The sequence below is a fragment of the Peromyscus californicus genome, unplaced genomic scaffold (genome assembly GCF_007827085.1).
Source record: "Peromyscus californicus insignis strain IS unplaced genomic scaffold, ASM782708v3 Scaffold_24__1_contigs__length_46423439, whole genome shotgun sequence".
In the NCBI taxonomy this organism is placed as follows: domain Eukaryota; kingdom Metazoa; phylum Chordata; class Mammalia; order Rodentia; family Cricetidae; genus Peromyscus; species Peromyscus californicus.
In genome coordinates, this window is record NW_026294535.1 from 24,966,674 (window position 1) to 24,976,727 (window position 10,054).

At 42.7% G+C, this 10,054-nt stretch overlaps 1 protein-coding gene across 1 annotated transcript; it reads right to left on the reverse strand.

The window, feature by feature from the left end:
• Window positions 1-509: 509 nt before the first annotated feature.
• Window positions 510-2,453, reverse strand: Myf5 (myogenic factor 5). Its single transcript, XM_052753849.1, has 3 exons — window positions 1,953-2,453; window positions 1,149-1,224; window positions 510-700 (listed from the first exon to the last, which is right to left on the reverse strand). The coding sequence occupies exons 1-3, from the start codon at window positions 2,451-2,453 to the stop codon at window positions 510-512; spliced, it is 768 nt and encodes a 255-aa protein (XP_052609809.1).
• Between the last annotated feature and the right edge of the window lie 7,601 nt (window positions 2,454-10,054).

Below are 10,054 nucleotides of genomic sequence, written 5' to 3' on the forward strand. Positions count from 1 at the left end.
TATTGCTTACATTGAAAAGAAGTATTCTTTACAAGAAAAGATGAAAATATATACTTTTAGGCAGCATTGTTGTATTTTCATCTGATACAATATGAACAAGAGATTAGAGAGAAGAATGAAAGTTAAATATATTTTGAATTCCCTGTAATGGATTCCAAGCTATTAAAATGTTTTTGAAGACAAAAATAGAGATCTAAATACCAAAGTTATTTTGATGAGCAATATTTACATTATATATGTATAAGTTAAGAATTGCTATAAGCAACTGTCAATTAATTGTCCCCATCAGAAAAATATTTTTGGAACCATGAATCTAAAACAAAAGGAAGCTAAAAATGGAGACAAAGAGAAAAACAGGAAGAGGAAAAGTCATCATTGCAAATATGACTTTCAGTTAAATACATTTTCTTATAAAGTGGCAAGATAATATTTACAACTGAAAAGCACATGTTATCCGTAATTTGTCTTCCCTTTGAACATGTGGGGCATCATTCCTCCGGTGTGATAGTTCATAATACATGATAGATAAGTCTGGAACTGGAGGGTCCTGGGGTTGCAGGCTGTGAATTCGTGCTGGCTGCTGGAGAGAGAGAAGCTGTGTCCTGGAGAGACAACTCGGTTCTCTCCGCAGACGCGATCCGATCCACGATGCTGGACAAACAATCCAAGCTGGATAAGGAGCTTTTATCTGCAGCACATGCTAACAGTACAAGGAGAAAAAATGGTTAAAAAAAAATGATGCCCACACAGACCGGCTTGCTTACGCTGCCCTTTAAACTGTAGGTCAGCACCTTTGACAGCATAGGTCAGGTGATCACAGAGAGCCTGATGTAAAAATTTGCAGCAAATATCTAGCAATTCCTGAGGGTGGGGGTGTGGAGGGAAGACCCCCGGTAATATTTCAAGCAAAAGTGAGTGTGTTCATGTGTGCGTGCGTGCGTGTGTGTGCATGCATGTAGTGTGTGTCTGTCTGTCTGCCTGTTAGGATAATCTGGGGCAGAAAACGTATGTTTACTCTGCCAAAGTCTCCCCGTGAAAGCCTTTCATTCCTTTTCCCAGTATGGCTTGGAAGGACAGACTCTACCATGACAGACTGAATTGTGAGACTGAACAGATCTTTCAATGTCTCGGAAGTTATCTGTTCTTACCATTTGATACGTCGGGACAGTAGACACTGTCAAAGCTGCTGTTCTTTCGGGACCAGACCGGACTGCTGCATTCAGGCTGAAGCACAAAACACACAGAAATGTATTTTTAAGCCTTTGGCAAAAGACACATAGACCTAGGGTGCGATAGTACCGGCCCCTAACTCCGTCAACTGACAGCTCTTAGTTGCCTCCACAGCACTGATTTAGGAAGGGGCTGCTGTCTCCACATCGCCAGGGCACCAAGGTCAGTCTCTGTACTGGAAGAAGAGAAAAGCAGAAGGAAGACCATGGAATCTCGCAGTCATGTGCACTGGGTTAACCATGCAAAATGGATTGCAGTACAAGGAAGCCGTACTAATCCTGGGAGAGAACACTTTCCCAGGGCAAAAACACGTTAAAATCTGGCCACACTGGAGCAGATAACCCTCGGGAAAAAATGAACCAACATTTTCTTCCAGCTTGACCTCAGAGCAGGGATTGGGACCAGGAGTCTAATTCTTCACTGAGTTCTAAACTTGGGGATAGCTGTATGTCAGGGTCCACAGTGATGTATTTTGGAAATAGCAGAGAAAATAATCATTTAAATTAACCCGGGGTACATACAGTCTTTTACTACCATGTACATATATATAGACCCCGCTAGGAAATTAAAGTAAAATCTTGTACAACAGTTTTTTCTTTGCATCGTTCTGTGAACACATCTCCTAAAGCAACAGTCCCTCTGTACCTGGTTTAGAGGAGATACGAGGACTTTTCCCATAGACCAAGGTAAGAGAGAGAGCCGGTCTTGGAGTTGTGGCTTACCATTCCATCAGAGCAGTTGGAAGTGGGGCTGGTGGGCTCCGAGCAGCTCTGTCCGGGCAAGCTGTAATAGTTCTCCACCTGCTCCCTCAGCAGCTCCTGCAGGCTCTCGATGTAGCGGATGGCATTCCTGAGGATCTCCACTTTGGGGAGCCTCTGGTTGGGGTTGGTCGTGGTGCACCTCTTGAGCGTTTCGAAGGCTTGGTTGACCTTCTTCAGGCGTCTGCGCTCGCGCATGGTGGCGGCCTTGCGCCGATCCATGGTGGTGGACTTCCTCTTGCAGGCTTTGCAGGCCCACACGAGGCAGTGGCCAGCCTGGTGGTGGCCAGTAGGTGCCCGCACGTGCTCATCATCATCTGAGCCCTGCAGCTCAGCTTGGTGCGCTCCGAAGGCAGCCACTCTTGGCTCAAACTGGTCCCCAAACTCACCCTCAGGGGAAGGGATACAGGAGCTTTCGTAGAAGTACTCAGAAGGTGAGAACTGGCAGCCGTCCATCATGTCCATTCTTCAGAGAGGCAAGGTGGATACCTAGATTCAGCAGAGATGGGAGAAACCGGACGCCTTGGCTGCTGCAGGCCAGCAAATCCCAGGCGGAGCTCAGGGTTTGGGATCGTGTCTCTGTAATTAACAAGGACAGACGCCTGTTGGCCAGGGTCGGTCGGTCGGTGGCTGAGGTTGGGGCTCTTTATATATTCTTGGGGGATGGGAAGGGAGGCTGGTCCCTGTAGCTGGGCATTATTAGCATATCCCACCACAACCCCCACAGGGGTTGCCTGGGCAAACCTCTGCCTTGCTTCTAGAGACAATTTGGTGTTTACTGGGCCCTTTGACACTAATGATTTTACTGCAGCCCAACCTGCTCAGTGGCCTTCTGGATATTCTAAACCTAGGGATCATTTTGGGGTGGGGGTGGCTTCTTGAAATCGATCGCATTTTAACACAATCAGCAGCAGCAACGTAATAAGGCATTAAACTCCGGTATTTCCATCTGACACCAAAAGGGGACCTAGTGTCTGGAAGAATCGCCTCTTTACTCTTAGGGGCTGAGGGGGAGCTTGTTTCCCAGTTTCTGGAACTTTACCTGAAGAGATTTTGTCAGTTTGTACCCTGATAATAGCTTAAAAAAATTAAAGTGGCATTTTCATTTATGGAGTGAACCTAGAGTGTCCTGTTTCAAAATCTGTTTGATTAAAGGACTCAAGGGGCTCTGATGAGTTGGTTATTTCGTGGGTTTGACATTCGCTGGAGCTTCACTTCTCAAGCCTGGCTCCGTCAGAGGTCATATTTTTTTTTTTGCTGCTGCTGTAAAAAGGAAATGTCCTCAGGTGGACCAGGTGACCCTTCAGCATCCCTCCCCTCCGAGCTTTCTTCCTTCCTTCCTTACACACTGACCCTCTCCCTCTGTGCCAGGCCTAGGTTAGTACCAGCACAGAGAGATTCCCACGCCTGTGGCTGGGCTACCGCAGAAGTTCAGTTTCTCACAGTTCAACTCCCTTTCCAGCATGGAGTGGAGTTTCCTTTCTCTGGAGTTTTCTGCTCCGCCCTATCCATTCTACAGACTAAACAGCCAGCCGGGCTTCAGGGTCGCTAATTTTCTGATTTCAGGCCAGCTAACACCGTTACAGATGCATCCCAGCTGCCGGCACAGAGATCCTGGGCTAGTGTAAAATTTCCAGCTCCTGTAACAGAGTGACTTCACACACTTTGGCGACAAAAGCCTTTCAGAAATGCAATTTGCAGACAGGTCTTTTTGAAACTTTGGTGGACCGAAGACAAAAAAGGGAAGGTACCGTTAAAAAAAAAAAAAAGCTGATTCCTCAGTTTTTGCAATTTCTCCTCCACTGCTAACTCACTTTTCAGATCACTTGCAAGGGAGATGCTGTTCATATTCAAGAAACACCATTACTTAAGGTCGACACAAGTTCTTTGGGGCTTTGGACCTCGATTTGTAGCCCCATTGTAAAAAAAACGGACTGTTCACAGTTCAGAGTGTCATCCAATTAAGTAAGTGCTGTGGCTCCAAAGTCCCTCTCTCCCCCCCTCTCTCTTTCTCTCTCTCTCTCTCTCTCTCTCTCTCTCTCTCTCTCTCTCTCTCTCTCTCTCTCTCTCTCTCTCTCTCAGCCTTTCTATTCTGATGATGATGGTGATGATGATGAAGGTAATGATGGTGATTGTTGATGATGATGATGATGATGATGTTGACTCAAAGTAATTTTTCTAAAGCAATCGTGATTGACTGATCTGGTATCTATAGGCCAGAGAAACTGTAACTGTCTGTGGAGGCAAGCATTCCTAGGAAGGACCTGAAAGCCAGAGTTACAGTGTCACTCACTGTGCTTGCTAGCTCTATCTGTCTCTGTTCCCTCTGCCCTGTACTGTCACCTTGAAGACAGATTTCTTCTGAAAACCAGACCTTGTCTCACATCCAGGGACTACTTAATCATCTAGCCAATGGGAAGCCCAACTATACCTTACTGGAGCCTAGTTACAAATGTATGCCTTTGAAATGAATACAGTATTAGGACAATATGAGATTAAAAAAAAAAAAAAACCTCACACTCCTGAAAACAGGGCTCCTGCCTCATTTATGTGGATGCATATGAATGCACACAGAGCATACATGGAACCTCTGGGACTGACATTGTTTTGGAAAGGAAGATATTGTCACCCTCAAATTCACAGCAAGAGCTATAGAGAGGCTCTTGTCATCAACCACACAACCCAGAACCATGGTTTTCCTCCTCCTCCTCTTCCTCTTCCTCCCTACTTCTTCTTCCCCTCTTCTTTCCTTCCTTCCCCTTCCTCCTTCCCTCCCCTGTCTCATATTTAAGATAACTAAAACAACTTAGTGATTTGGATGCAAATTTGGTCCTTACAGTTGAAGTGGAAGACAGGGATTCTGCCCTTCCTGTCTTAGGACTGCCTCCCAGGCAGGCCTCTCCGTGTTCCATGGATGTACCTACTAGCTACTGCCTTGAATCTGCCAGGCATGACTGGTTTACTAATCTTCACCATTTCCACATACTCACTCAGGACCAGAATTTTATCGTTTTTTTGTTTGTTTGTTTGTTTGTTTGTTTTTAATCCTACTTCATTTTTTAAAGTTAAACTTTAACTCTGGGGCTGGCTAATTTTCCCTGGTCCACACAGGATTTCAAACAGTCTCCTTGTCCTCAGAAACGTCACCAAGCCCTGGGAGGTGATCCTGTTTGCTTCATACAGTCATTCTCTCTCAGTCTTCAGGGGCTTCCTCAGCTACTGCAAGCAGAAACTCATACAAACTGGAGTCTTTCTCTGGGCTCCTGTCCTGGAAAGACGCTGCCACTGAGGGGCCCCTGTCAGTAGCAGAAGTTCTCAGAGGTTACGGCTGTCTTTGGTAAGGTGATCTCCAAACAAATTTACCAGAGTGCAGCAGGCAGAGTGGAACTAAAGGAGCAGGGGAAAACACAAGCGGCTGGATGCTTAATGAGTCCTGCTGAGGGGAGACAGGGTCCGGGTTGAGGGCCCAGGGGACTCAAGTGCTGAAAATAGGATCTCAGAGCACAAGAATAAAAAATGAGTCAAAACTTTCAAGCCACAGCCACAGCTAAAAGAAAAAGAAAAAAAAGAGAGGGAGATCAAAAACCTGAGGTAGTCTGCAAAGAAAGAAGAAAGTCTACTCCTGAGAGGTGAGAAAGGCTCCCTCCCCACTCAGAAGACCTGGCTGTTCTCTTCCAGGACAGACCATGTGGGGAAGTGTGGGATTTGGGTGAATCTTATAGCAAAAGACAAAACAAATTGGAGAAATTAAAAAGGAAGTATAGGAAATGCATATTTGGTTTATATAAAGAACACACAGAGAGACACGAAGACACATGTATACACTTAAGACACTTGTATACACACATACACACACACACACACACACACACACACACACACACACACACACAACCGTTTCTCCTCACTTTTGCCTCTATCTGCAGAACTCTGCTTTTGCTTCTTGTAGATGACTTCCCAATGTGCTAAACAATTTTGAGTTGTTATCAGCTCCTTCGGGAGGGAGCTGGGCACACCTATGTAAACACATTAGTACCTGCCAGAGTTGTAAGAGGAATCTGTGGACAAGACAGCTGAGGAAGACATTGGCCTCTGCTTGAATTCGAAGGCTCCCAGGAGAGATCAAAGGACTATATAAGGACATTTAGCAGCCTTGAGAGGAGAGAGAGTAACATGTCTGCTCAGCACTACCTTTCTCCCCCCCGCCCCTGCCCGCACATGGCAGGGGCATTTCATCCCACAGAATGACTCAGAATTTAGGCTTGCAAAATAACTTTCTTTTTGCAGACAGGATCCTCTAGTACTGAGGATCATCTCTGAAAGATCTGATTAGTTTTTGGAACTGAATGGAGACTTCCGTGGAAGGGACTACCATGCTATTGCTTCTTTACTAATGATCAGACAGTGAGATATATCATGTTTAAAATCATATGTAGATTTAAAAGCATTTTTTAAACCTATATATGGGGATATGAGAGGAAAGGTCTCTCAATGAAGAAAAGGGACGTTTCCAAAGAGAGAGTATGAACAGTAAAGGAATGTCTTCATAATTTTAAAAGGGATTTTCCGCATCCTGATTTCCCCTGCCTCTCTTAATAGTTGTTAAGGGCTCCAAATTTCTATCCCCCTCACAAAAAAAAAAAAAAAAAAAACCTCATGAAAGAGTTTGGCAGAAAATTGAGATCATTTGACATAAGCAAATTTCCCCAATGTTGAGGTTTAGAATTCCACAATCCTGTAGGATGATGAAAGTTAGCTTGAGAGACTTATTGACATTTGATATCTATGAATTATTTCAATAATAGCATAACAGAAAACCCCTCATTATTTAATATTTGACATTATATGAATCTCTGGAAAGAGATTTAGGTTCAATCCCAAAGTCCTTATCTTTACCAAGTTATTATGTCTTAATTTTCTGCTCCCACAGCCTTGTTTATTTTGGCTTTGGCTTCGGTTAAAGATAATCATGATTAATATCAAACAAAAACAGTTTAATCACAAATACACCAAGGATTTCATTGGAAAGCCTAACATGTCATCTATAGTACTGAAGGTCACATGAACTCTTTGGAAAATATTTTCTCTATTTAAAGAAGAGGCTTCCAAAGGCAACCTCACTCTAAACAATTTCTCAGGTTACCCAGCTAGGAATGATAGAGAAGATTTGGTTTGCAAAGACTGAATAAAATCCATCAACAAGAAAAGACCATGGGTTGAAAAAAACATTCTGCTGCAGAATAGCTTGCAGTACAAATCTTATTAGAAGTATGTGTAATTCTAAGGTAAATGTCTTCTCTTGATCAGTTATGATATGTCAATTGCCCAAAGAATTCAGTTTTTGGAAATACTGGTATAGAAGCACATTTTAGGACAAATCCTTTGGTTGTCAGAAAAACATTCATAGACATATTATATGTATGGTTAGTAAGGCTAGAGACCACCCAGATGCAGTTACACATATTTGGGTTGGGTAGTTTGACTAGCAAATGTTTTGGCATTTATTTTTGGAAGTTATGCTGTAACTTGGAGTTTGCTAGCTAGCTGCTCTTTGAGAAAGGAGTTTATAGAAACAATTGTCAAAGAGATCCAAATAATTCTACAGATCATAGATGTTTTTGCTCCTTTTCCAAGGCTTCCCTTTCTGGATGAAAAGTAGTCCAGAGCATAATCTTTCTTAATATTTCCCTGTCTTTGCTTTGAGTCCTGACTTTATACTTACCAGATAAGCTTCTACTCCAAGAATTCTCTGAAATAGCAATAATAAATGCAGTCCTCTGGTTATAGTCGGATTATATTAATACAAAACTAAGGACAGCTCATCCTCTTGCTCAGGATGATTACTCTCCCCAGCCAAAACCAGCAAAGACAAGAAAGTACGGCTTGGGGTGGCATACCTCTTGACGGGCAATTGTGATGTTGCTACTGTTATAAAATGAAAAGAATTGATGTTAGCATCAGTCTGTATTTTCTTGATTCAACACTTAGCATGTGCTATCTTCGTGGATGTTCACAAGCCCATGGGGCAGGGAGTACACTCCCTCCTGTTGTTTTATGGACAGGGAATGAGAACTAAGCAGGAGCAGGGTTGGCTCAAGTTGTACAGGAACAGCCTGGATTTAATTTAAGTAGAGCCCTCTCGGAGACTCCGTAGTTCGCTATGCAGCACAGTCACCTGCTTCTCTCAAACTTTTAAAAGGAATTATATGCCAATGTCAGATTCCTCAACCAAACTTTCTGAGTTTTGAAGTGGTTTTTTTTTTTTTTTGAGAAAAACCCAGACTTTTTCATATGATCAGAAAATAAATTAGTTACAGAAAAGCATACCCAACCATAATGCCCCAAATCTGAAATGCTCCAAAATCCCCCCCCCCCGCCGCTTTTTTTTTTTTTTTTTTTTTTTTTTTTTTGGATGTTGACAATCATGCTCACAAAGTTTCAGGGTTTGGTTGGATTTCGGGCTTAAAGACTGAACCTCAACATTTATGCAAATATCACAAACTCTGAAAAGTCTTGAAAATGGAAATCTTCCCAATCCCAAGCCTTTTGGATAAGGGTTTCTCAACGTGTGCTGGCACCAGGAAGGATTTTTAAAGGGGGCAAAATCGAGCTGCCTGTCTGCAGCGTGCGTTGTCTGTGCTGCTCTCTGGAACCTCGTCTTACTGAACAGGAGGGTCAGTCTTCGGAGGGCTAGGACACGGAGTTACGCGGGGGACATACTTGATGCCGTTTGATTTTTGCATCTGAGCTATAGAGCGGCTGTGGGGTTAAGGGAATTGGTAGGAGATGAGAGGTGTGGGTGGTGGCGGAGGAACCTTTTACGGAATGCTGGACAGAAGGCACAGGTTTAGCAGAAGCCGCATGCTTTTCTCCTCTTTACATCCCACTGTGTTTCGTGGTGGTCGGTTTTTTTCCCCTGAGGTTACAGGATAAACAAGACGCGGCACACGTTGTAAAATCTTCATGGAGTAGAGCTCCTGGGGCTTCCGGGTCTCTGGGGCTTTGCTGTTTGGTCCAGCTAAGAGGTTTCATGTGTGTTGTTGTTATCTTTTGCTTCCAACTATTTAACCCTTCCATCTCTTGAAGCAACCTCCCCGCCCCCCTTCAAAGACACCCACCCCTCTTCAAGAGACAGATTGTTCCTTTCTTTTATCTTTCTGTTTGGAAAATAAACTCAAACCAAAGAGCACTTGAAGATATATATTCCAGTCTGCTGGGGGGTTAGTCTAGTTCAAGAAAACTGGCTAGCAGGCCGTAGGCCCTGAGTACTTTAGGTCTACACTTGGAAATAGTGTAGAACACCAAGGAATAGGAAAAATAATAATTTGGGCTAAATTAATTGGACATCTTCTAGGGAAATGAACAAAGAAATTTTAGTATATTTAAAATAAATTTTCAGTGTAAGTAAATCTCACCCACATTACCAACTATAGAATAGTAAGAAAAGAAAGAGAGTAGAAATGCTTTCGGGATACTTCCTTCTATTAATAACAAGTATGAGATCTACATGGAATATTAACGTGCCCAGTTTAATTAAGTCTATAGCCCTAAAATTCACTTTCCTTTCTTTAAATTAGGCCAAGAGAAAAGGCCCAAATAAATGGGCACATGTGGTATCTAAGTAAAAATATGGCTATTCTCTATTCGTTTTGTACGTATGACCTCATGGTTTATTTTTTTCCAGTTAAATCAAACTGCCACCTTTGTACATGTAGAAACGTATTAATATTTTAATATTACAATACCGGTATCTTCACACATTTTATATACAATGCTTAATTCCACATTTAAAATATATTCTTTAGGTTTACATAAAAACGAAAGTACTAAGACTATTTACAAAAGTACATTAAACACCATTCGGATTAAACGTTCCCACTTGGATTTAGACAGGAATGAACTTCGTTTGCAACCGATACGAAAAGGGCCTTGTGACCATAATAAAAGTTAATATGTTTTATATATATATAAAAACCCAACCAAACTAAAGCTAAGTTCTAGAGCTAAGCCAACAGCGGTTCCAAACAATAACTGTATAATAATAATATTATTAAAAGCCAAGGGCA